Source organism: Apis cerana, linkage group LG9, assembly GCF_029169275.1.
Source record: "Apis cerana isolate GH-2021 linkage group LG9, AcerK_1.0, whole genome shotgun sequence".
NCBI lineage: Eukaryota > Metazoa > Arthropoda > Insecta > Hymenoptera > Apidae > Apis > Apis cerana.
This window is the reverse complement of record NC_083860.1, coordinates 9,866,724-9,893,094: the sequence shown is the minus strand read 5'-3', so window position 1 is coordinate 9,893,094 and position 26,371 is coordinate 9,866,724. Positions and strand designations below refer to the sequence as shown.

The 26,371-nt window shown below is 41.7% G+C and overlaps 6 protein-coding genes across 7 annotated transcripts; all 6 read right to left on the bottom strand.

Annotated features, from left to right (window-relative positions):
• Window positions 1-2,836: 2,836 nt before the first annotated feature.
• Window positions 2,837-4,120, bottom strand: LOC107997368 (MAGE-like protein 2). Its single transcript, XM_017055954.3, has 5 exons — window positions 3,968-4,120; window positions 3,726-3,864; window positions 3,572-3,637; window positions 3,386-3,495; window positions 2,837-3,274 (listed from the first exon to the last, which is right to left on the bottom strand). The coding sequence occupies exons 1-5, from the start codon at window positions 3,977-3,979 to the stop codon at window positions 3,086-3,088; spliced, it is 516 nt and encodes a 171-aa protein (XP_016911443.1). The 5' UTR covers window positions 3,980-4,120; the 3' UTR covers window positions 2,837-3,085.
• A 1,910-nt stretch (window positions 4,121-6,030) lies between these two features.
• On the bottom strand, window positions 6,031-7,730 carry LOC107999809 (uncharacterized). Its single transcript, XM_017059833.3, has 3 exons — window positions 7,587-7,730; window positions 6,741-7,206; window positions 6,031-6,595 (listed from the first exon to the last, which is right to left on the bottom strand). Exons 1-3 carry the CDS (start codon window positions 7,596-7,598, stop codon window positions 6,297-6,299), a joined length of 777 nt encoding a protein of 258 aa, XP_016915322.2. The 5' UTR covers window positions 7,599-7,730; the 3' UTR covers window positions 6,031-6,296.
• A 1,790-nt stretch (window positions 7,731-9,520) lies between these two features.
• On the bottom strand, window positions 9,521-11,341 carry LOC107999808 (zinc finger protein 512B-like). The gene is made up of 4 exons (XM_017059832.3): window positions 11,194-11,341; window positions 10,612-10,685; window positions 10,338-10,540; window positions 9,521-10,143 (listed from the first exon to the last, which is right to left on the bottom strand). The coding sequence occupies exons 1-4, from the start codon at window positions 11,275-11,277 to the stop codon at window positions 9,827-9,829; spliced, it is 678 nt and encodes a 225-aa protein (XP_016915321.3). The 5' UTR covers window positions 11,278-11,341; the 3' UTR covers window positions 9,521-9,826.
• A 1,886-nt stretch (window positions 11,342-13,227) lies between these two features.
• Window positions 13,228-14,862, bottom strand: LOC107992604 (polyglutamine-repeat protein pqn-41-like). The gene is made up of 5 exons (XM_017048637.3): window positions 14,727-14,862; window positions 14,389-14,631; window positions 14,117-14,313; window positions 13,644-13,881; window positions 13,228-13,570 (listed from the first exon to the last, which is right to left on the bottom strand). The coding sequence occupies exons 1-5, from the start codon at window positions 14,826-14,828 to the stop codon at window positions 13,475-13,477; spliced, it is 876 nt and encodes a 291-aa protein (XP_016904126.2). The 5' UTR covers window positions 14,829-14,862; the 3' UTR covers window positions 13,228-13,474.
• A 300-nt stretch (window positions 14,863-15,162) lies between these two features.
• Window positions 15,163-18,507, bottom strand: LOC107992544 (uncharacterized). Its single transcript, XM_017048511.2, has 5 exons — window positions 17,370-18,507; window positions 16,863-17,268; window positions 16,096-16,671; window positions 15,562-15,981; window positions 15,163-15,486 (listed from the first exon to the last, which is right to left on the bottom strand). The coding sequence occupies exons 1-5, from the start codon at window positions 17,373-17,375 to the stop codon at window positions 15,302-15,304; spliced, it is 1,593 nt and encodes a 530-aa protein (XP_016904000.2). The 5' UTR covers window positions 17,376-18,507; the 3' UTR covers window positions 15,163-15,301.
• Window positions 18,508-18,651: 144 nt separating this feature from the next.
• LOC107996639 (uncharacterized) lies at window positions 18,652-25,842 on the bottom strand. Of its 2 annotated transcripts, none has more exons than XM_028664359.2 (3): window positions 25,737-25,842; window positions 25,614-25,662; window positions 18,652-23,267 (listed from the first exon to the last, which is right to left on the bottom strand). In XM_028664359.2, exons 2-3 carry the CDS (start codon window positions 25,638-25,640, stop codon window positions 18,993-18,995), a joined length of 4,302 nt encoding a protein of 1,433 aa, XP_028520160.2. In that variant the 5' UTR covers window positions 25,641-25,662; window positions 25,737-25,842; the 3' UTR covers window positions 18,652-18,992. The 2 variants fall into 2 exon arrangements, with proteins under 2 accessions (XP_028520160.2, XP_061935083.1); XM_062079099.1 differs by having other exon boundaries at window positions 25,740-25,819.
• Between the last annotated feature and the right edge of the window lie 529 nt (window positions 25,843-26,371).

Genomic DNA, 26,371 nt, shown 5'->3' with positions numbered 1-26,371 from the left:
TGATCGTGGATCAAAGTTTCGATCGCGAAATGTAAATTAATCGAAAATGTTCCGGAGACAAGGATGGATCTCTAACTTTAATGTATCTGTCACGACACAAATTCAATGTAAACACGAATATGAATATGTATTACAATATCTCTTGATGAGAAACAAGGGTACTGATGAGCTATCATTTTCATCGTGGAAAGTTTGTCTCAGTTTCGGTTAAATTTCCGAGAGTATACTGTTTCCAGTTACTGTTCAAATTTCCGTTATCCCATCGCACGACAGGGACAACGTTTACGCCAAATCTAGTATTTACAATTCGCCCTTCTTATTTCACTTAATTCAGTTTTAAACGAGATTAATCACGCCTCGAGCGAATCTTCTCGAAAACGAAAGCGATCCGATCGGTCTTTTAACTCTTAACTGTTTGATTTATTTGACTATTTATCACAACCTTGGACAGTTATTATTAAGCGGCACTTAATCTCCCTAATGGCACGCGATGCACGCCATCTTGGATGGAATAAATTATCGTTCCCGCTACTTAAACGAAACAACGGAAGAAATCACGTTTATTTGTTCGACGTTTAAAGTTCAACAACGCCCACGATCTCTTTTGTTCCCGATTTGGCGGGGGGAAAAAAAATAAAAACAAAATTCGAAGCGCGTTCTCCTTTACGAAGAAGCGAAAGTGACTCTTTCGATTGTTTTTTTATTATCATTTGCCTATTAAAACTCGAAGAGAAATTGTGCGAGTGTCTATTAAAAAATGCAAATCGAGTGTTACCACCGTGGAAGAAAGCTCGTATGTTCAATCCATTTTTCTTTTTTATCTTCAACACTCGAGCGAGTGTTCGTTAAATAGTAACGTAAGATAAATGATCGATCGCTCATAAAAGAAGAAATAAGAAACGAAACGTTTCTCCTCTGAAATTTTTCCAATAAGTTTTAATAATAATATTTAATAATAATGATGTTATTCCTCGATTATCGAAATGATTTACCATAGATTTCGTAATTTTATAATTTTCTAGACGTTGCTCGTCAAAAAAGATTATCGTGTCGCGAACAAGATTTTTCAAAGGATCCCAATCCAATCTGCGATCTAGATTAAAAAAATGTCAGAAACATTTCTGTAACGTTTAATACGGTTACAAAGAAAACGGTTCCTTCGTTCCCTCTCCCGTTCTTCAACGAGAAAAACCTTCAACGGAGGAGATTGCCTTGCCACGCTTTAAATTTTACTTTCGCCGGAAAACTTTTTCTCTCTTAACTTTTTTCTTTCACCTCTTTCTTTCTTCATTCCTGCACACATGCCAGAAAGATGTTGTTCAATGAATGCTCGTTATATCGTTACAAAGAAGCAGCGGGAAAAAGATGGTCGAGAGAGGCATGCGAAAGGAGTTGTGAGAGGAAGTCCTGCCGCTATGAACGGGTAATTAAGCAACCCGTTCGGAACATTTCTTTTTTTTTTCTTTTTTTCAGGATAATTTAATCGATTATCACGAGCGGATAACGAGAGCGCGGTAATGAAGTGGGAAAACATAGTCGGAAGTATCGGAGAATGTCGTTTGTTAACGTTATTAATTAAAATTTCCTGCGAACAATTATCCTCCATCCTTTATTTACCTTCCAATTTTTCCATAATAATATATAAAGTTTGATTACGTTAATTTATTTTTTTTCCCAAGCAAGAAATAATACATTGACGATATCATTATCATTGCTCGAATCTCTTACGCCGTTTTGCCAAACAAACTTGCCACCCTCGCCTCGACTTTGTAATTGCCAAGATCAACGAAACGGCACATCACTTTTACGCCACACTTTCGCACACTCTCTTTCCGCGAACTATTCTTTATTTCCGGTATTTTTTTTCTTTTTTTATCGCGCTTCTATGCTAATGCGATCTTCTCAGACAGAGAAAGGAGACCCGGACTGCACTCACTCCATCGCGACTCTTCCGAGTTTCCTTTTTTTATTTTAATTTCGTCGATAATTCTTTCGCCATTTCGTTGATGTTCGAAATTATGACGAAGACAGAAAGAGAGAGAGAACGGGGAGTGAAAGTCGGCTTTGAACTTGCTTCTTCATTTTTCGACGTTATTCGATTATCTTGCGACGAGAATAAAGAATTTCAATTATGCTCGATCTACTACGTTCACTTTTCAACTTTGGTGAGCGTTGATATTTTCTTCGCAGTGGATTCCTCGCGCGCTGTCGCACAATCGAATTTGCAAAGGTCAGTGACAGAGGAAAGGAATCGTTACGATGACTTTCGCTTCGAACGCTCCACAACTCCTTTCTCCTCCCCATCCCCTTCCATCCCTTGGTTGTCGCGAAATACGCAAATCCAATAATCGTAACGCTCTGTTAACGTAATATCGCGGCACAAAGCTTCCTGTTTATTTACAGCCGTGATCGGGAAAATAACGTATTCAATGGAGACACGTTCCTTGCAGGATTTAATTGGTAATGCAGTTCCGATCGAAGCGTTCCGATTACGTGGTATAAATCCGAAGAAATTTCGATGTTCGATGGAATATAGAAAATGAAATACGTAATTAATGGTTAATTGATTTAATTTATTGATAAACACAATTATTGTTGTTCTAACAATTTAATTGGGATTACAATTTTAAACGAAATAACAGCCACGCTACGTTAATGAATAATTCGCAGGTGTAATGAATTGAAAACAATTTTATTATTTAGTAGATGGATATATTATACGGAAATATTATAATTAATGATTTATGAAGCTATTTTGACAATGAATTTGTAATGGAATGATTAAATTTTATTGAATGTCATTAATAAAGTGTGAATAAATAAAGGGAATCTGGAATAAATCGAATATTACTTTATTGTATTAACATATAACAATCTTACAACAATAAAATATAAACGATGATAATTAACAACGACGCGAAATTTGCGAAATAAATAATTTCGAAACGCATAATTATGAAGGATGGGATGGGGAACGTGAAAGGATAACGTAATGTATATACGTAGGAAAAGAATAATTTGGATGATGCGCCGTGCGCAACGACGATTAACACGAAGAACAATCAACAACGCAATTTCAAACGCGTTAATGGCCCTTGTGGCTGTGCACCACCGTTTTGTAAATTGGAATCTTAATTGGAATAGGCTTCACCACGGGGACGGGAACGTGCTTCACCACGTGGAATGGGACCGGCTTCTCGATTTTCACCGGAATGATTTTCTCGATGGGCGTGGGCACCTTCTTCTCCACCTTCTTGAACACTTGTTTCTCCACCTGAAGAAGATGACGAACAAAAAAAAAAAAAAAAAAAGGAAAAAACAAACATTAACGCTTTAACGAAGGTTTTCTCAATGATTAAAACTTTTTCCATTTGCGCGAGTTCACCTGGTAAGGAACGGGTTTCGGTACGATTACAGGAACTGGATAATTCTGTGGAACGGATTCAACCTCCAGTTTCGGAATCAATATAGGAACCTTCTTCGGAACCGGTACACCTGTTTGCGCGATCGATTACGATTGTAAATTGAGCGTGAAAATCGAATCTCGTGGTTAGGATCGATTAAAACTCACCAATCGATTTCACAATCGGCACATAATGTCCACCGTGCCCACCGTATTCCCCAATTTCGTGCTCCTCTGTTAACAAGTAACGCGAAATGATACGAGACTTTACGTTACAGCGTGGCCCAAAAACCGACAAGATACGTATAAACGTTTAGCAAACCTATTTCCTCTAAGCCAATATCTCCACCCTCGTGGCCCACTGCTATTTCTCCCAAAGTCAATCCGTGATCGCCCAATCCGTGGCCGCTCAATTCCAATTCCCCGGCCAGGCAGGGGACGGCGGCCATCAAGATTATAACCTTAAACCAAACAGTTTCTCTTGAACGAAAAATTGTAATACCTTGGATATTCCCCAATTCGCAATTTGTTCGACTCGATCGTCGTTAATAAATCCGTACGTACGAGTTTCTCCATTTCTTTTTTCTTTTTGTTCTTTTTTTTTTTCCTTTAACTCGAAGGATTCGACGCGCGCGCGAAGGCAAGGTGAATAAGAGATCAACTCGAGACGAATCGTCGGCGTTGATACACTTTATATAGCTGCTCTAGGGACACAAGCAACCCCACCATCCCCGCGAAATCCTATTCGACGCGTTCACTATCGTGTTACATTTCTCCAAACACCTTATACGTATACCTGTCTGCCACCTGTTACGTAATACCAGGATTTCCATCTTCCCAGCGATGAGCAACGATTTTTTTTCTCTTCTTTCCTTTCCTCGAATACTTCCCCTTCCGATGATTAAAATTGCTCGTCCGCCCGTCCGTCAATCCTTTCTAAAATCAATCTGAAAAGAAGCGAGGAACGGGATCGATCTACGCGATTGTAGATCCTGCTCGAAGGAGTATTATCATCGGCTACGTTTTACGATCGAGCACTTCCTATTTCCTGATACCGATTAGTCACCCGATACGTTAATTGCAAATGTAAAATACATGTTGATGCCTGGGATATCCTGATTAAATGGTCATGAAAGTGGAGTAATAAAAAACGATGGAGTTTAAAGATACGGAGAGAAATGAATTGTAGATTGCCTGAAGCTATATATTAATGAGTTTGCACTAGCATTGATAACAATGTGTATTTGTATTATATATAACAATGTGTGTGTGTGTATATATTCTTATCTTATCGTATTAAATTGCTGTTAAATATAATCATCGTGTATATATATATATATCATGTGTATTGATAAAGATTAAGATAAGATTAGTTAAAATTTCCTTTTTTTTTAATGAATAGTTGGATCAATAGGTTTAAGTTAGAATAATATTAAAAAGTCGGAGCAAAAGTTAGATAAATTGGAATAGATTAGGTTATAGGAATATAGTTTACTGAGAGATTAGGATAATTTATATAATTTTATTATCGATATTAATATCGATTCGAATTTTAATTGATCGGCTTACCGTTCGATACGTGGCGTCCGTAATATTTTTTTTCAATATTGTATAAATTTTAAATTATATCGAGAAATATTTCGAAATGAAAATGACCAAAGGAACACGTCTTCGAATAATTAATCTTTTCTACGAAGATGGAGGAGAATAAATTTCTCGTTAAACCAAGTAATATATTTTTTAACAAGTTTATTCGATTCTCGCAACTTTTATTATGAAAAAGAAATTAATTCGAAAGATATTTTAATTAAAAAATTACGAAATTATTCCCGGTATAGCCAGTTTATATTTCAATAATAATAGCTTGACGCATCTGACGCATATTGCTTTTAAACGCATCATTTCGAAACAGGTTGTAATAATTTAATGAATACTTATTTTAACATTTAATCACGAATTAATTACGCAAACATTAAATTGCTCGTATTCTTGCATAAAAATTCATAGTTTTATAATAATCATCCGCAATCAATTTTTTGCTACGATAATCATCCCACTTCCTATTATTCCTTATTTCGTTTAACGATGGACATAAAGGTAATAAAGGACTATTAATTGATTACCTTGACGAACTTCCTCTTTGTTCACGGTTCATTTACCCTGATCAAATGTTCCTTTCATCCCTGGAACTGGTGCATTCCCAACGCTCACTTTCCACGGAATCTATCCTGCTGATGCATCGAAAATGCGAGTGAAAGTTTCGATTACGATCTCGAGCGCGTTAAGCCTCGATGTATCTATCGTCGAGGTGCGATGACCGCAATCCACCAACTCCCGGAAAAAAAATTCGTTCGATCCATCTATCCTCGAGTGGAAAGTGTTCCTTCAATTCGACTTATCCGATTTCTCTTCGGAAAATATATTCACAATCTTCTCGAAATAACGAATCTCTAAAGCTTCTGCAGATTAAATACGTAAACTGCAATTATTCTACTCTATAATTTCGTTCTTTGAAGATCGATTGGAGGAGCGTAATAGGATAGAGCGTGTCTGACGTGCACGAACTATGAAATTGTCTTGAAATCACAGGTGATCGATCGATTTTGATCAAAACAGTGTACACAATCTTCTCTCCAAATGTTTTTTTATTGAAAACGTAAAGCAATAACAATTATAAAATTATAAAAACAACAATGATAACAATGTTTCATATATATATATATGTACTATATACACGAAGAAGAGAATAAAAAAAGCCTCAAAGTTTAAAATTCATCGCTATTCTATCGGAGATCGTTCAATATGGAATCGAAATCCTGAAAGCGATAAAACCGTGTTACAGCCGTATCAGTCGCATTATTTAAAATTTAAGAAATTTAAGATTCAAGAAATTTTAATGCTTCTTCGCGTGGTGATAGATCGTCTTGTACACGGGTATTTTGATGGGGTACGGTTTGATAACCGGCACCGGCACGTGTTTCTCGATCGTGATAGGGATCGGTTTCTCGACGGGCACTGGAATATGCTTCTCAACCGGGAAAGGGACCTTCTTCTCCACAGGCACGGCCACCGTCTTCACCACTTGCACCGGCACCAATTTTGGAACCGGATGCGCTACCGGATACTGTTGAGGAACACCGACTGGCACCGGATGGGGTACACCTATCTTCAAGATTTGAGGAACTGGTACCCCTAAGGAGCAAAAATTCCTTAAATATACACACGTAATCACGACAAAATAACATCAATTAAAATAGCCACAGCTTATTGTCGACGATAACGTGATAATGAACGTACAAAATTCGCAAAAAAGAATTCCTAAGGTTAAAAGGCTCACCGATGTGTTTGACCACTTTGACGGGCACAGGCTTGGTCACCTCGACGTGCTCCGACACCGGAACGCTTTGCACTACACTGTGATGACCTCCGTCCAACGAAACTCCACCCTCGTCTCCACCTTCGAGGCCCCCGCCACCTCCTCCCAGAGACGAGTAATCCGAGTGGTCACCGCCAACCTCCAAATGCCCCCCGGAAGATCCCTCGAAGCCCCCGCCGTGGCCCCCGCCAAATTCGGCTTCGTGGCCCCCGCCGAAATCCCCTCCTCCGTAACCACCGCCGTATTCGCCCGCGCCACCGTAGTCACCCCCGCCTCCGTAACTACCACCCGACGACGTGCCCAGACTCTCCTGGTCAGACCTTTCCACAGGGTGGAAACCGCCGTGAAGTTGAGGCTGAAAGTGTTGGTGGTGATCTTGCACGATCACTGGTGCGCTCGCGGCCAAGGACACCAGGGAAAGTAGCACCTGCGTGAAGGTGAAGTTCAAGTTGGCGAATGGGAGGGTATTTTGAACATTGGAGGAGAAAACGATATGATTCCCTTCGAACGGTCGTTCGTCTCTCGAAATTGGAAATTTATCAGTTTGAGAAGATGGAAGAAAGTGTTCTTTCGATCGAGTTTCGAGAAAATTTTGTATCGTAAATTTTAAGAGTAGGGAAATTATGGATATAAACGTTACTCGATTTGGATTTCTCGTCTGGTTGCTCTCGAAAAGGCAGATTTTTTTTATATGGATGGTAGATGGAAGAAGAGATAGGAGGTGTGAAGGAGTTTTCTAGTCGATTGGTTATATTGGTCGAGCCTAAGAATCGTGTGAATGTGATTATACTCGTATTGTTTACTCACGATCTTGTTCATGTTTAGACGATATTTGACTGTACACCTGGCTGCTAGAAGTTTGCAGAAGTTTCTTCAAACGACTGATACATCTTTGCTCATTGCCCGTCTTAATATACCATCGGGCCTTTCACTGTCGGCGATTTAGTTTAGTCCGTCGGCTCGTTGAGATAAATCGGTGTTCCCCCTGGCATCGGTTCGGCGAACACGTCGTAAGTATTGGCCATTCTTACAACCATACGAATTAGACATTTTCCTATTCATAGGTGAGTGGCCCACAATACGTACGTTCACAATTTTCATCACCGCCTGTCACTCATAGCATCGACACGATCCAATCTTTATTCAAATTCTCTCGAACACGAATTCGTTCGCTTTGATTTCTTGATATCTTGAATACGTGTAACGCTCCTTCCTTTTCCCTGATTGATTATATTTTTATGAATTTTGAATTTTATGAAATTGAATTTGAGAGCAACAAGATTTTCTTTTACCGAATAATTAAGACCACTTTCCTTTACAGAGAGAATAATGTGGTTTAGTGAATTTCCAATACACGCCATGTCGCACGTGTGAAAATTTCTAATGGTTGAACACGTTTCGTGTGTGCACATGGTAATACACGTGACATCCGATTTCCTGTAGCGCATACAAATATAAAATGGAAAATGAAAAAAATATACAAAAAAAAAAAAAATAATAAACGAATAAAGTAAATGGATGAAAAAAAAATAAAAAGCAAGTTTAAAAAATTGCAAAAAATAATCTAAAAACTAATTTTAAAAGTATACAAAAATCAACCTGAAAAAAAACAACTTAAAAATTTTTAAAATTTTAAAAAAACGAAAGGTAAACTAAAAACAACATTAAAACACATTTTTGGAAAACAAGCTAAATTTATATGGGAATAATCCTTCGATCAATTTTATCTTTTATCTCGAAAAATAAGAAAAATGATTAATATTCATATTTGTTAATAAAATATTCGTCACATTATATTATTACAGATTTTTGTAATTATATCGAAGAACCTTATCTGATTAAATTAAAAACCTGATAAAAGTTGCAAGCTTCGTTAACTTCTTAATTTAACTTCTCTCGTCTAAAAAAATTTTCAAATTGTATATTATATTGCAATAATATAATACTATTATTATTTTTTTTATTGTTACACTATCTCGCTGTTACAAAGAATCTGGCAAAAGTCGTTTCTGTTATTTATTTAATCTCCTAATCGTCAAATGACAATCTTATATATACCAAGATCCAAGGCACTACAATCTACTCCACTTATTTGTTTATTTGAATTTAGCCGAGCTTGTGGAGAGAGCATAACGAAGATTCCCAAGACACGAACGCACTTAAAGGCACGAAACGCGCTATCTGTTCGTTATTATCCAGAAAATTATGATAATTACGAGACGAATAAAATGTATAATAATAGGAGGTGTCGTGACTTGAATCCCTTCTCTCTCTCTCTCTCTCTCTCTCTCTCTCTCTCTCTCTCTCTCTCTCTCTCTCTCTCTCGGAAATCAACACGATTTAATCAAACGGCTATCTCTTATATAAAAATGCAAGAATTATTATGCGTGGTAATTTACAGAGACGTAAATAAACCTTCGTATGCTCAAACATAGCCAAGGCTATAAACAACTTTCGATTATTCATCGCGTATCGAGTGCGAATCCGCATCGAAGCAGCCTATTCCCAATTATATAATTTCTATTCGATCGTGACACACTGTTCATGGAGATCGATCGGCAAGAAGATAATAAATGGATCCTTCCTCTCGTATACCAGTCACAATTATCTATTATTTCTTTTAATTCTGATGGATGGCTCTGGCCCATCATAAAAAGAGAGGGAGAGGCTCGCGCGTAATCGATCGAGTAACTCTGTTACACGGGGAAAGGGGGGGAAAGTGTAAATAAACAATCCCCTGGTTAATAATCGATCTTTTATTTGGTACAACAGGGTAACGAAATCATAAATATACGAACAATGAACGAAATGATGGACGAAAACAGCTTTAAAGAATAGCTATTTTATTTGCGCGAACAATCTCATCTCGTCGCATTCCTTCCTGACGCATCCTTTGCGCTCGATTTACGCTCGAGCGTAAAGCGTAATCGAAGCGAAACTCGCGGAAGGAAGATCATCGTCCGCTCTTCTCTCGTGGATCGGCCGACACGGGCGAGCTAAATACACGTTACGTTTATACGCGTAATATCCTTAAAATAAGTTTCTTTTTAATGGCTCCACCCGTAACCGTGAGACTTGACCCGATGGAACACGTGTTTGTACACAGGCACGTGAATGGGATAAGGCTTTTCCACGGGGACCGGTATGTGCTTCTCCACCGTTATGGGCACGTGTTTCTCCACCGGGACAGGTATCACCTTCTCCACGGGGAACGGAACCTTTTTCTCCACTGGGATCGCCACAGTCTTCACCACGGGGATCGCCACCGGCTTCGCGACCGGTACGTGAACTGGGAAAGGCTGTGGTACTCCTACGGCGACCGGATGTGGAACTCCTATCGCCACTGGCTGAGCAACTGGCACACCTGTGGTCGCATAGAAAGTCCTAATTGAGATGCTATTCGAACAATTTTTATCGTATATACTCCAGATACACCCGACGTTTCGATAATTATATATTATTAGATATTTACAATTATAATCTCTATCATCGGTTAGATATCTTTCGAGTCAACAAAGAGTCCCCGATCGATCGAGACAAGAATTGTAATCAACTTACCGACATTTTTAACAACGGGTACGGGCACAGGTTTGGTAATCTCCACGTGCTGGCTGACGGGTATTGCCGGCGCATAATGATGCTGGACGTGTCCCTCGTACAACCCGTGACCGACCCCGCCACCACCGTACGAACCGTAACCGGCCAACCCGTGCCCGACCAATTCCACCCCGTGTCCCGTTCCATAGTCGCTACCCGATATCCTGTTCAATGATTAAAAGCTCGATTTAGAAGCTCGAGAAGCGTGCTCTCATCGCGCCAAGCGACCTCTTACCCCTGCCAACCTCCGGAACTACTCTCGATACTGCCTACCACGGATCGCGATGCAAGCAGAAGCGCGACCAATACCTGAAATAATTTATCAGTTATTTGTGGAAAGGCGGGGTGAAGAGCCGCCATCGAGGTTAACGAGAGTTCTCCGGACGAGGATAGGGTAGTGGAGGCGAGAGAGAGAGAGAGAGAGAGATTCGAAATTTCAATTGTTTCGGAGCAGCAGCTGCCACTTTCTAAACTCGGTCAACTGATACCTCGGTAAATCACACGTATACGTCCACGCACGATCGTAACTTCGATCTCGAGTACAAAAGTGGAGGTCGCGGATGGAAGCCCGCACGGATGACGGGTTGGTTTACGAACCGTCGCGAATAAATACGCATTGGAACCGAGGGGAATGGAGAAAAGAGTATTCGCGAATAGTCACTTTTCACCGTGCTCGGATGGCTGAATTCGAAAGATCAGTTCGAAATATTCCCCCTCTATTTTTCTCTCTCTTCCTCTCTCGTAGGATCCCCCCTCGTGAACCTCATATAACGCGATCTAATATATCCATGTAATATCCCTTCCTCGATTTACTTACAGGGGAGCAAGGAAGCATTTTTTCGAACCACCAATGAAACAGTGGGTGTAGAAACGTATACGGATACTGCGAGAGCTCGTCCATGGACCGATCCTTTTTATACGCTTTCTCCCTACCCGGCAGGCGCGGATGATCTCTCTCCTTGGAAACCGGACTTGCATGCTCGTATATACTAACACCGTAAGAAACCGTTTACGAGTCCGTATCGATATGGGTCGAAACTCGAAACGCGCTCTTGCTCCTGGCAAAGTAAGCACCTTACTTTACTTTCCGTGTCAACCGTCACGGGATTCGAAACCGCGACCGTTCCGGAGGAAATTGGAAGTTACGATCGATCTTTGTAACTGGCGCGTACAACTGGAGTTTCATTCAGTTTCTTTCTAAGCTTTCCCTCCTACTACTATTGGCGTAAATTTTATTTTGTTTTCGTTTTTTTTTGTATTATTTTCACTTTCCCTCGGATTAATACGTTATGATCAGGAGGGGCAATTCGAGTCCAAGGCTCGAGGAATTCCGTTGAAATGCATCGTTTGGTTTTCTAACGAACGCCCCATGCACAGCAATCCTGATCCTGAACGCTCGTTCGGATCGATTTCTTTTCCTATTCGTGGATCTCCTCTCTTCCGTTTTCCCTTATTTGATGAAATGAAATTCTTTCTTTCTCTCTCTCGAAACGAGAGCAATAACGTATCGAGCTCTGAATGGAATGGAAAACAAGAGCGAGGGTACGGAAATATCGCGCTATTTATTTTCAATGCCACTTTTCTCTTCGTGAAAAACAATAAAGCGTGATTGAGAAAGACTCCTTAACATTTTAAAACGTAGAAGATGGGACACCGATTATTAAAAAATTCGAGTTACGGCTCGAGTTTCACCTTACGCGCAATAAAAAAAAGAAAAAAAGAAGGAAAGCAGAACTAAAACTAGACGAGGTAAAAAGCGAGTAAATCCCTCCTCCCCCTTCCTCCAAAAACTGAATCGATAAAAACATCAGTCGAAAAGAAGCGTCTCGTTATAATAATAATAGTCGTGTTTACCCGATATTTACCCACTATTCCAATTTTTTTCTCTTTTCCTCCGATGAAACACGATAATTTTACAAGCTTAGTTATTGTTATTCAGCACGCTCTCATCGTCCGTTCCACGAATCTTTATTCGAGAACGAAAAATTTCTAACATTATCAACATAAAACCTATTATTAATCCATAAGATTTCATTCTTTCTCTTTGACTCTAAACTAAGAAAAGAAATTCATCTTCTAAGAAGAAAATGTTGCTCGTTACATTACTCGTTTATAATCGCTGGCAAAGTGCATCCCTCGAAATGATTACGCGAAATGGATGTCTCTCTCTCTCTGTTTCATTGCGGTGACAGAAAGGTCCATTATCCAGGTGAACGGTCAAGGAGCAAATACGTGGAAGACGCCCAAAGCCTAGAAAGAGTGACTTTGATCGAACGTACTTTCTTCCCACGTAATTACTCTTGATTCGTGGAAGGCTGACAGGGTCGTGGAGTGGACGAGGGGAGAATGGAGCGGTGTTACGGATATTGGAGAAAGAGAGGCGGGTGAAAGGAAATTTCCGATACTGTTCCTAGATTGGACGAGCGGTGACTTTAAAGAAAAAAAAAAAGAGGAAAAAATCGGATCGTTGTTCTCGATGTCGTGTGTCGGCTCTGTCCGCGGCTCGAGACACACACACACACACGTCGATTCTCGCATTCTTTGATACTCGGTCAAAGAAACGAATTCACCCCACTGGTCACTTTCACTCCCATTTCCGTGCGACAAACCGTCGCCGATACCATTGTCTCACGCCAGGTCCAAGAAATCTCGAAATCGGGGTCTCTGACCTCCGACCTCCCCGTTCGGCCGCAACCTCTCGTGAAAGGAAGCGGTGACCGATAGCTAATCTGCCGCAGAGTCGCAGATCTCTGATTACAAGTGTGCCACGATCGAACGTTGTTAAGTAATCTTTCGCTCGAGGAAGGATCGTGAATAAGGTGAGCGAGGTTAAACAGATAATGGAATAATGGTCGTTGCACACATTTTTATCATTTTTCTTTGGATGGTGGATTAATCGATCGATCGATTTTGTTTACATCATATAACGAAATATTTATTTTACGTAACAAGTGTAAAAAAGATTAATAACGAGAACAAACCGTCACCGTGATTACATTTTTCGTCGATGTAACGAGGGAATATCGAAAGGTGGTTATTGAAAGAAGAAGAAGATTGAAAGGAAAAAAAAAAAAAAAGAAAAAGAGAAGAGGGAGAGTTTATCGACCCCAAGGGTGATGCGACGATTTTTGCAATGCCGCGAGTTGCACGGCATTCGCGACAGCGTTCTCCTTGGCCGCTATTATATCTTTCTCCTGAAAATAAAAGTTCTCGTTGCGCCTTTTGTCTACACACGAAACTCAACGCGATCGTGAATACATATCATACCTTCGCTTCTTGCTCGCTTTGGCTAATCTGTTTGTCGACATCCTGTTTTTGCAACTCGGCAGCCGTTGCAGCGGCGTTCCTCTGAATGGCGGCAGCTGCAGCTGCTTCCCTCGCAGCGGCCACTCGTTGGGCAGCTGCGACCGCATCTTTCAACGACGCCAATCTTTGTTGCAGGGCCACCAATTGTTTTGCGCTTGCTCTTGCCTCGGCCTCGGCAGCTGACGAAATTTCTTGCGATCTGTGTATAGAAGCAACAAAGGATTTTGAATTGATTGATATTTCGTTTCGAGGAGTATCGTCTAGTATTCTAGTTCGCTCCAGTTCTCGAGAGATGGCGCTTCGGTGCTGTTATTCAGGGTATATAGCATATATCTGCATATACATTAGTTAACGTATCAATTTTTTTTATTTAATAAAAAAAATATATCATTTCTCGTTCCCGAATAAAGATTAAAAATTGAAAGATCGAATACCTCGCTGCAGCCTCCCTCGCAGCAGCCTCTTTAGCAAGTGCGACTTTCTGCTGAATAATAGTAGTCTGTTTTGCCTCTGCCACCTTTTGCTGCGCCCAATTTACGTTCCGATTTGCCTCCTTAGCCTGTTGAATAGCTTTCAATACATCTGGTGGATAGGCGACGCTAGGAGTTCCGTCAACCGGATCCTTCAATGCCTGGATTCGACCGAGATTCGATGAGAATAAAAGAAAAAAGGAAGGAAAAACACTTCGATCGTTAACGCACCGTACCTGAATAGCAACGTCGTGTGTGGCTTGAACCTGAACTTGTGTCAAAGGTATGTCGGGTGTCCCTGAAGGGTTCCAGGGAGCGGATCCAAACCCAGTTGATGGTGACCACGATTCGGTAGAGAAGATTGGCGCCACCCCAAAAAAGTCGTAGCCGGATGGTCCCACCACGGCCACGCTTCTTTTTCCCCTTTTCGATATCAGTTTTGCCCTCGCGATACTGGCCAAAGCCAAGACAACGACCATCTGAAAGAAAGGGGTTTTTTAATTATCATCCCCATACATGGGGATCAAAGAAAGGATTTTACGATGTTTTTGAGAAACTGGAAGAGATGGATTACCTTGTAGGTGATCTTCATATCGGAAGAATCGCGTGGAATGGTGTTATCGATGATACTGAATTGTCCAGCTCGAGAGGAGCGAGTATATATAGGGATTCTCATTTGTAAGTGAACGCTCGAACGATCGAATCGAATCGAATCGGTGCAACGGGAAGATCAATTAAGGCTATTAAGAGCGAATGTAAAAATAGGTGTATCGCGACAAAATTATATTTATTGACTAATGAAAATAGCTTTACTGTACAATTACCCGGCGGAAGGCTGTTACTTGAGAACGAGAAACTCGTAGAAATTTAATTACCACGGATACTTCCGGCCATGTATCTTAAATCGAGAATTATTCGATTTATTTAATGTCAAAATTTCTTCAAATTGAAAATTCTATTTGCTTCTCTGTATGTGAGATGTAATAATTGAATGAAAATGAAAAAAATCGTTTAATTATTGTAACGTAGATTTATGTAACACGTTTCTATATGTGTATATAGTAACAAACGTAACGATACAAACAACACAACAAAAATTGGAACGGATATAATTGTACTTTGAACATCAACGCAGATAAATCGTGGATTTTATAATACCGCACGTCTTCCAAATATTTTATATCCAAAACCTCCTTCGTATACCTTCGTTTCAGGTACTGAGCTATACCCTCCTGTATCTTTGTAATACCTGAAATTCCTTTGACTTCCCTCGCTCGAAGGATCTTCGATCTCGTAGATGTTCCTCCCTCCTTTCGACGACCCGTGTTTTATTTCTTGAATTTTACAATTTATTCGCGTTACAAATAATTAGCTTGGAAAAAAAAAGAAGAAGAGAGAAGGACGCTTACTTTGTTTCGATAATTTCGCTTTATACGACGCATCGAATTCCTCGTCCTCCGAATCTTTTTCCTCTTTCGTCCTCCGTCTTTCGTAGTCACGTGGCTTGTCCACGTCATCGTATTCACCCTCTTCCTCCTCTTGCCGATCGTAGAAAGCTTTCGAGGAGGTGTCCTCCGATCGATACTTGGCCGAAGACTCGTCGTCATCGTCGCCCGACGACGAATAATCACGATTCTTCGAAACCGACTTCTCATCCCCCCCTATTTTATCACGATTCGAATATCTGCCAAACTTCTCGTCGTATTCCTTGAATGGAAACGACGTGGAAGGCTTAAAGTCGCCCTCCGCCAGCGGCGCCTTAAAACTCTTAACCTCGTAATCATCGTCCTGTGAATTTGCCTCGTACTGTCTCTCGGGAGGGGCGTAATCTGTTCAAACGGGAAATCAGTTTTACTCTCCCCTTCTCTCTCTCCAAATTTTCCAATTAAAGATCAAATGACACGATTAATAAATTCAATAATAATCATCGACGATTAACGAACCATGGTCGTCGTCATCAGTTCGATCGCCGTCGTCGTCATCGCTCCTAGGCGGGGGTCTAGATTTCTTTTCGTCGATTATCTCCACGTCTGATCGAATTTCCTGCGACGGGCTAGGAGGGCGCCCCGAATTGTCAACAGGTTGGACGATACCGTGGCCAAATTGGAATTGTTGCTGTGCCTGGAGGGGTTGATAAGCCGTGGTTGAAAACCCGGCCACGGTTGGATAAACCTGGATTGCTGCGCCTTTGTAGCGCGGGAACGGCGCGTTGTTGGCCACGGTGGAAATAGGGATCACTTGGCCTTGAAAACTGAGAAACGGCGACAGAAAATGGGAGCCCAGTTGCTGAACAGTGTTTACCTTTTCGGGCGTCTCCGCTTCCCCGAAATTGAACCGATTGTCTTCCACCGTTGGCTTCAAAACGAGCTGGTTCTGCAAATTGGACAAGTACGAGGGAAACTGTTCCCTCTTTTGCCCTTCGAGAAACGATGCTTTCTTGTTTTGGAAAACTGGCGCGTACGTTTCGCTGGATTTCGCTGGATAATTAGTCTTGTACACTGGAATTTGTAACTTTGTACCTGTGAAAGAAGAAGGGATCGAGTCATGAAGATTAACTCTTCGTTCGATGATTTTATTTCAGTTATAAGTAATAAAATTCCGTTAAATTAAATATGATAATTAAATGGAACGAGGCCAAAAATGAAAATATCGACTTCCATACAGGAAAGTTTTGAACCAGATTTAATTTATTATTAATTGGAAACTTTACCTGCAGCCACATTCTGGTTGTATATCTTTGCTTGGTTTACCGGTTTGCCAAAATTGTCGTCGTTTCCAATTTTGTAGCCGGCAGATATGGTAAATAAATTATCGGAATACGGCAGGAATGGCACGTTCTGAGTCTGGAACGGTGGAATAATATACGGCGATGATTGTTTAAATATATCACCGTACATTGGCGGATCGGTAGAACCAATTGGAGGCGGCTCCTTTACAATTTTGGCATTTTTGTAATTCGATCTTGGACTACTTTTCTCCACATCGATCGATCGAGGTTTACCGTCATCGTGACTCGTCTCGACGATCCCTCTTCTCGGTCTCGCGAAACTTGCACTGAAAAATTCAACCCCTGTAGCAGAGTTGAGCGCCGATATAAGTAGAACGGTGAAAATAATCTGGAATATATTCGAGGATATAAATGATCGATATCGAGGAACAATCGTTAACGATTATTAATTATTTTGAATCAAGCGAAATCGTAGAAGAACGAACGTACCAGCATGATAGAACCACCAGCTCGACAGACGCGATAGATAGTCGCCAATGTTACCTGTTAAATGTCTGCGACGCACGATCCTCGAGATCTTTTATATTCGGCGATTAGCGATGCGAGACAACCGAATGGGTTTGGCTTTTCTATAATCGGCAAAAAACCTTGTCGAGAAAAACGTTCGAGTTAAATCTCGCGCGACTCTCCCGGCGTGTTTAACCGACGGCGTGTCAACGACCCGGCTCCTCGTTAATTTATATTTCCTCGATTGCATACCTAGTGCGCAGTCAATGATCGTCACCCGTGACTCTCGATATTTCGAAGCGATATCGAAGAGGAAAGCGAATTACATATCTTTTAACGATTGAAATTATATCCAATTCGTTTCGTACTTCGAGTTTCAAATTCTACTTTCTTTCTTTTGCATTTCTTTTCGTATCTCGACATTTAAGATTTTTAAAGGGCGAACGAAAATTATCGAAAGTTTTTCGAGACTTTTAAAAACTTCTTAAGATTTTCGAGAGATTTAAAAAGTTTCGATCACTCGAGAAATTTAACGAAACTTTCGAGCGACTGAATTTCAACAAGTAAAATAACAAGACGAACAAGACGTATCGAAACGTGCTCGAAGGGATTCGTATTCGTAAAAAGAGGAAGAAGAAGAAAAAAAGAAGAAGAAGTGAAAATGATTATCTTCTTTTGAAATTCGTACTTGAAGGGATGAAGAGAAATCATAAGATAAGACCCGAAGTAACGATCAAGTTCACCGGAAATACAATTAACTGACCAAGAAATTGCTCGACCATATTATTCTCAGCCGCGTCGCAGGCCGAAAAGAAAAAAGTTTCTAATTGCTTTCCAACTATAATTTCTAGTGAAAGTTAACGGATATATTCCAATGCGTGGTCTCTGTTTAAAATTGAATCCATCACGATTGGCGCAACGTGCGCAGGAAATTGAAAGAAGAATCAGCGCGTCGATAATTCGCAAAAAACGGGAGCGTAAAGATGGCGTCGATTACGTCACAGAGATTCATTTTCTTTTTTCGGCAGAAAGTTGGCAGATCTTTGTTGGACGATCAATGGTGCGAAATCGTAGTCTTTTTACGGATTTAACTTTTTAATCTAGTAGAAAATATTTTTGGCGTTTTCTTATAACATATTATTGCGATATCGTTTTGAAAAACTGCTCACGCTTTTCTGCACATTGTTCCATTCCGAAGAGAAAAGTAAAAGTAACCGAAGGTCGGTAAAAGGAACGTAGGATTGAATATAAAGAAGAATAAAAGTAAACTCATATTTTTTTCATTTATAGCAAGAAATATATACAACAAACGATAGCACCTTAAAAGTAAACAATTGCAACTTTTCTTTCAGTCTCAATTTGAAACTCTCTTTAACTCCAATATTGCAATGATCTCTGGCAAAAAGTAAATTTGATGTCGTTTCTCTTTCAATTTAACAATGAATAGAATACAAAAAAAAAAAAAAAAGAAAAAATAATGGATAGACTTACTTTCGTCTACTTCGTATCAAATTTTTTGCGTATTTCATTATCTTGCCAATTTCTACGATTAAAGAAGTGTATTTACTCTAAAGACAGAATTCTTTAGAATTTCTTTGTACAAATTCAAACTTTCCTCTTCTCCGGCGAAGATATCCGAGAATTGGATATCCCGGTGTATCCCAAATCTGACATCTTTTTAAAATAATCCCTCAAAGCGTCGTCGTAAAACTTTTGTTGCATTCGTTGCTTCTCCGTCTCGAAGAACTGCTTCAACTGATCCTTGTCCCGAAAATAGTTCGGGGTATCGCCGCCGGGCAGCTGCTTGTTCTTCATCAACATCCCGTAAAAATTATGCATCTTGGGGTTGTTGTACGCGCTCTCCTTCCCCTTCTCCACCCCTTTCAAACCCGTTTTGGAAAAATGAGATATTTTCTCGCGAGAGAAGGGCGAAATCGAACCGAGGTGAGAATCTAACGGCGAACCTTTCCTGAACTGTCTCGAGTCGTGGATATTTCCATATTTGGAGAGTCCGTCTACGCGTACCGGCTCGATATTCGACCCAGAAGCCTCGATACCTCCCGCTTTAGAATTACTTCTCGGATGCGACCTTGGCCCATGATGATGTTGATGATGATGATGATGATTATGATGATGATTTTGATGATTGTAACTCTTGTATCTGCTCGAGCCAGGCCGTTTCTTCCCTGGTTTGTCAACGGTTTGGAAATGATTCTTGCCTCGATGAGAATTCAATTGGGGCGGCGTCAAAAACTCGTATTTGTTCTCTCTTAGATCACCTGTCGTTCCCAAACTGTAATTATCCTTTTCGTTAGGCCTGCGGTGTCGATGAGGTTTGTTAGTTCCGTGAAAATTGTGCAACGAATCGGAAGGATTCTTCTTCAGCATCTGTTCCAACGCAGCCATCAGCTCGTCCGGCTTCCTGTTGGCCAACTCCGTCGTCCTCACCTTGGTCTCGCTTGGATCGGCATCGTGGTTCTTCTTTTTCCTGGAATCCAAGGACGCCTTCAATCGTTGCAACTCGTTCTTCAACCTCGCTATATCGGAATCGGTGATGTTGTACCGATTGTACAACCCCGTCTTCCTGTCGTTGTTCCATTTCTGGGTGTTGTAAATGGTCTTGAGCGACTCCTTGAACATCTGCTCCGCGTACGCCTGCAGATCCGAGTTCAATTTCGGCTTGACGAGGCTCTCGCTCTGGGCCGAGAAGCTGGGCTTGAAGAAGTTGCTACCCGGCAGCAACGGGACGAGATTCAGATTCTGTTGAAGGGGCTCGACTGCGTGCAGCTTGCTGTTGAGGGCGTTCTGACTTTTCACCACGTCCACGTTGGGCACGAAGTTGAGCGGATTGTACACAGGCCTGTCCCGGGCCAGGTACGGTTTCGTCGGGTCGACGTTCGTGTTCGACGCTCGATTGTCGTCGACGGAGCGCGCCTCTGTCGTCGAAGCCGCCGCGTTTTGCATCGGCTCGACGGTCGAGGAGAGGAGGGCGGGTCTGGCGGTGACGAAGCTGGTCGTGGCGAACATTGGTATCGAGGTGGTCAAAACTGCAGCCGGATAATGCATCGTCTCGTAGGTATTTATTATCGAGGCATCGGGAAACGTGCTCGGTTTCATGTTCGGATTTACGATTTCCACGTTCCTCGTCCCCACGTGCGGTAGATGGCCGTTACCTATCATACCCGCAACACCTGGCAAACCGTTCACCGTGTTAACGTTATCGGTGCTGTGGCTGCCCGCGCTATCGATCATTTGATACGCGAGAGACGGGAATTTGACGTTTCTCGAATTCGAAGCGGCGTTCTCCAACTCCCCGACTACGCTCTGTTTCGCCAATTGTTGCCCTTGATCCCCGCCCGCCTCCACTCGAAACGGTTGAACGGAAGGGGTGCTCGCGGATAGGGTGGTGTAGGTTGGCAGAGGTTGCAACACCGCCGGCAACAGATTGGTCGTTTGAACGTACGTCGTTTTCGCCCTCGACGGCGGAACGTTGACCGTCTGAGGGTAGAAGCCGGCCGGCTGCACAAGCTGAGCCGGTTGCTTAACAATTTGCTGCCCGTTCGAATTTTCCAGATAATAAGAATTATCGTTCGGCTTTTGGCCGTGATCGTTGTGGCCGACCGCCAGGCTGGCCGTGGCCAAGAAATTCGTGTCTGTTTCCGGAAGGAGGGCGTTCTTGCCTTGCGATTCGGACGTTATCAGATTGATCTTCGTGACCGGTATTGCGTGCGCCGTTGGGGCGACGGTGGGCAACGTTGGAAGCGGTTGCACCTGCAAATTACCATTGCTAATAGGATTCTGGCCGTGCATCCCGTGAGGGTTCACCTGGATATAATCGGATCCCGTGAGCGGCGTTTGCACCAGCGTCGAGAGGGTTTGAAGGGTCGGCTGTGGAAGTATCAGCCGTGGCGCGTTGTTGGTCGACATGTGATTCGAGGGATCGACGATACTTGTACGAGTCGTGTCCTGCGCGTCCTGAATCTGGAAATTGGGGTTGGGGCTGACCGTGAAAACAGGGGCGATCGTGGTGGACAGGTATTGCGGTTTAAGATTCGGGGGGAATCTGTTATTCAGTTGGCCGTTCGCTTGCGGGAGAACCGCGTGCATCGAATTGCGAAAGTTCCCCTGGCCGACGATAATGTCTGGAAGGGGCGTGGACACCCTTATCTTCCCCTCGTTTCCGCCAGGATTTATCGCGGACGAGGGCGCGTTGGCCGACGACGAAACGATATTGCGCAAAATTGCGTTCGAGACGTCGAACCCTTGACTGCTCCCAATCGCTGTTGCGTGGTCGAAGCTCGTAGGTACCAAGTTCACTTTAACAGGAACGATCAGCTTCGGTTTCTCGAGTTGGTCGATCTCGATACCGCTCGAGTGCGATATCTCCAGATTCGGGGATATTTGGTTCCAGCTGGTGCTCGGCTTGAACTTGACGCTCTGCGACTTGGCGTGCCTCGTCTCCGATAATCTGCCGTCGTATCTAACGTCCTCGTAGCTGTCCTCCTGCTCCTGATGCCTGTCCGACTCGTCCGACCACGAGTTCCCCCCTCTCACTCTTTGCCGATGAGCCTGCCTAGATCTCGACGAGTGATGCTTCATTTTCACCTGCTCCGCGCTGTCGTCCACGGAGCCTCGATGCTCCTTAGGAAGCCTCTTCGAGTTCCCGTTCGGCCGCCTCCTATTCTTCTGCTGCACCTTTCTCGGCCTCTCCGTATATTCCACGTAATCGCTGTCGTCCGACGTGTCCCTCGAATCCTCGTCGTTTTCGAACCTTCCATCCCTGTTGTTCATCGTGTAACGATGCGACACCTCCGAGCTCCCTTCGATGATCCTCGAAGTTCGGTAATCGTCCGCGTCGACATCGGATATTCCGGACGGTTGATCGAACTTGTTGTAATTCGGTTCGGCGACCACAACGGGCCTGGAAAATTTGTGGCTGTTCGTTAGTTGAGAGGAGGAGGATGGCGGAACGTCGTTCTTGACGTTGGTCTTCAGAAAGACGTTGACCTCCTGGTTCAGCCTTGGAAAGGACGAAGCGGATGGCTCGTTCTGGCCGCCGTATCTCGTGACGTATCTGTGCTGTTCATAATTGCCACCCACTTTCTCCCTATCGTGACTCCTCTTTCTTTCTTTATCCTCGGCCGAGTCGGCGGAATAGTAAAAGCTGTAATCGTCCTCGTTATTTTTCGAGGAAGGCGAAACGACCATACCGTAATTTCCCACGTACCCTTCTAACTTTCGATCCTTCGTTTGACCTCTCGACCGTTTCGACGATTGCTCGTCCAGAATCTTGCCCCCGCCCGTCGATTCTTCGTACAAATTCGGATAATTGGCTATCTCTGGTGTATCGTTCCTAACTTTCAACAGATCGAAATCGTTTTGATTGCCTTGATACTCGAACGATCTACGATTCGCGTTCAAATTAGAAAAGTTGAGCAGTATTCTCGCCTCGGTCGAGTACATGGGGTCGTTCACGAACTCGTCGCTCTCCCCCGTTTCCTTCGTCTCCTCCTTTTCCTCGCCGCTGTCCTCGATTCTGCTCGAGTTTTCATTCTCGTTCAAAGAATTGTTCAAAGTAACGTTGGTCGTTTCTTTTCCTTTTTCCAGAGCGGAGCGACCGAGTTGTTGGCGCGGATCGAACGGCGATGCCGTGGGTACCAATATAGGCACGAACCCGTTTGAATTCTCGTAGTGGACAGTAGTGTCTATCATGGATGTTATCAACTGGTCTCGAAAATTATCCCGCCTCTGCTCCACCTTCTCCGCCACCTTTTGCGCCACGTTCTCGGACGCGGTTGCTATCTGATCGAACGCCGCCTCATCCACCTTCTTGTTCCCTGCACCTATTACGCGTGGCCAGCTCAAAGATAAGAGAACGACCTGCATCGAACACGAAATATTTGTTAATCGAGGTCGATGCTATTTAATCAAACAATTTAATAAATGATAGAAACTCGATACGGATAAAATTTAGTTAAAGGAGAAGTATAAATTGAAACCAGATTTGTGGAAATTTTTGAAATGGCCAGCTCAAAGATAAAAGAACGACCTGCATCGAACACGAAATATTTGTTAATCGAGGTCGATGCTATTTAATCAAACAATTTAATAAATGATAGAAACTCGATACGGATAAAATTTAGTTAAAGGAGAAGTATAAATTGAAACCAGATTTGTGGAAATTTTTGAAATGGCCAGCTCAAAGATAAAAGAACGACCTGCATCGAACACGAAATATTCATTAATCAAAATCGATTTTATTTAAACATTTTAATAAATGATAAAAACTCGATATGGATAGAGCTCGGTTTGTATTATTGGGCAAGTATAAATTGAAAGCAGATTTGTTGAAATGGCCAGCTCAAAGATAAGAGAATGATCTGCATCGAATATGAAATATTTATTAATCGAAATCGATCCTATTTAATCAAACAGTTTAATAAATGATGGAAACTCGATATGGATGGAAGTATAAAGTTTGGTTTGTATTATTAGGGGAGCATAAATTGAAATCAAATTTGTGAAAATTCTTGAAATGATATATTGATTGGAAATGATAGTGTAATTTAAGTGATAATTACCCGAGATAATTTCGAATATCTGATGATTTTTGTTTGAAATTATTTCGACGATTATTCCTTTCCGTTAAATATGGAATTTGTTTAATTAAAATCCTCAATGCTTGAAACGTCGTAATTTTTTCCGATCCGGGATTATCATTTCGACGATCGTTTCTTTCGTTCATTCGATTTCGGAAAACGAGCGAGTAACAAAATCACTCGTTAGTTGAAAATAAATTATTCCGTGTGCAAATTAATATTTCATATATTTTCCGAATATTGAGAACACAGGTCGAAATATTATTTCGCATAATTGTTCCTCGTTTAAATTTCAAATCGAATTGCCTCGGATCTGATTAAATCGTAGGTGATGATCGCATATCTCGAATTTTATACCCAATACGACGACACGTTTATTTATCGAGTGAATGCCGGTTATTCATTAAATCCCAATTTAACCAAAATTATACGAGATATATGAAATAATTATTCCTATTAAACGATCGTTATGCTCGAGGAGAGAAATTTTTAAATTTCCCGCTCGGTTTGTACCCCTTCGCTGCCCCGAAGAATTTCCAACTGGAAGAATTATGGATGATCACATGGATTAATTGCACGCGTTTTCTACTTAAACGCGTCCCCGTAAAACTCGTTCGAGTTGGCGAGGACGACGTGCAAGGATCCTCGAAAGAAGAAAGCGCTAAACCGATAATCGGGAATTTAAGATAATACGAAACCGCTAAACGGAATGATCGGTGAAAATAAGTGGCAGTCAAGGGGACTGACCTAGAAAAAAAACGGGCAGGCTGGAAAAGTAAAATGCGCGAGGCATGCGTGTACTATTATGACAATCAAGGACTGAATGTGCACGGGAGCAAATCCATAGAAACTTTCTCACCGATTTGGAAAACAATTTGATCGAATCTTTCGACAAATTTTCATTCTAAACGAAAATTATCGTATAATTGAAAATTGTCTATGATCGAATTTGTAATCAACGGTTGGTGAAATAATCAGTTTTCTTTTTTTAACCAATGCTGAAAATAGGATGGGATTTAATCAGTCAAGATTTAATAAGTCAAGAAACGAGTGGAAATTGGTTTTTATACGTTTAGAGATTTTCTGTTCTACTTTCAAAAAAAACGGTCCTCGATATGCGCGAGGTTTCAGTCATCGATTCAGCCGAAAGAAAGTAAGATCTTTTTTTTCCTCTGATTGGAAGGCTCGAGGCGAGGTAAATTAGGGAAGGCTTCTGGTGTCCAAATATGAAGAGAGAAAGAAAGTGCTCCAATTACACCGATCTACGTGTCTGTTATTTGGATACACTCTATAAATTTTATCGATGTTATATGTTTAATTTTTCGGATAAATATTAAACAGCGTTACGTACTACTTTTATTATAATTCCTTCCTCGACGTGTTAATTATTTCCCGTGTGTTTTTTTTTTATTCGAGAAAATAACAGAGCGAAACATTGGGATTTCGAGTTGAATAAAGGAAGCGTAATTTATTAATTGCGATTCGTATTCAAGAAAAAAAAAAAAAGAAAAAAAATAACGCACAATTTTTAGAAAAAAGTCTTCCAACTCCGTCGTAATTCACACGGAATCGATCGATGCTTTACACTTGTACTAGAAATATTTATACATAACATCGCGTTACTTACGAGATAAAAGAACATTTTCCTATCCATGGTAGGAGCACCGTTTGCCCCCCTAAAACAGAAAACCACGATTAAGATGGGCCGAATTTCACTGAGCTTCGCGTAGAGCACATCGATGATCCCGACCACGATATTTTACTCCGATCCCCTGTGTCGAGTAATCCGAAAAAGACCTTGCGAGGTGGATCTCCACGCGAGAACTGAGCCACATAGTAGACACGCGATTTTCTTTATACACTCTGGTAGCCAAGTGAAAAATATCGTTCTAAATATTATCCTGTACTCCACCATCAAGAGGATACTTTCATTCGCGACACGCGACCAACGTTGGAAAATTCTTGTCCATTTTTCTGCTCAGGATACTACCGTCCATCGTTAACGCGCCAGCCGTTCACTGAAAAAAGAAGAAAAAAGAAGAAGAAAATTTACATTGATCGATCACATTCCACGCATTTGAAATTCGATAAAAAAAATATTTTTAATTACCAATTAAGTCAATCAGAACGATATCCACACACGCACACACGTACAGACGCACGCACAAATCGATCTATCTTGTTACTTGCGCTCCGCTCAAATAGAGTATATCGTGCCATTTAATCACACGATGGTACCTGCGCATATTTCGGACAATAATAATTTTTTTTCAACGGAATCGATGCCATCAGATATAAGGAGAATCGTAATTGGATAAAGATTCGCCTCGGATGTGGTCAGTAGTTTCCCCGCTGCGTTTTATGCGCTCTGAAACACACGCATTA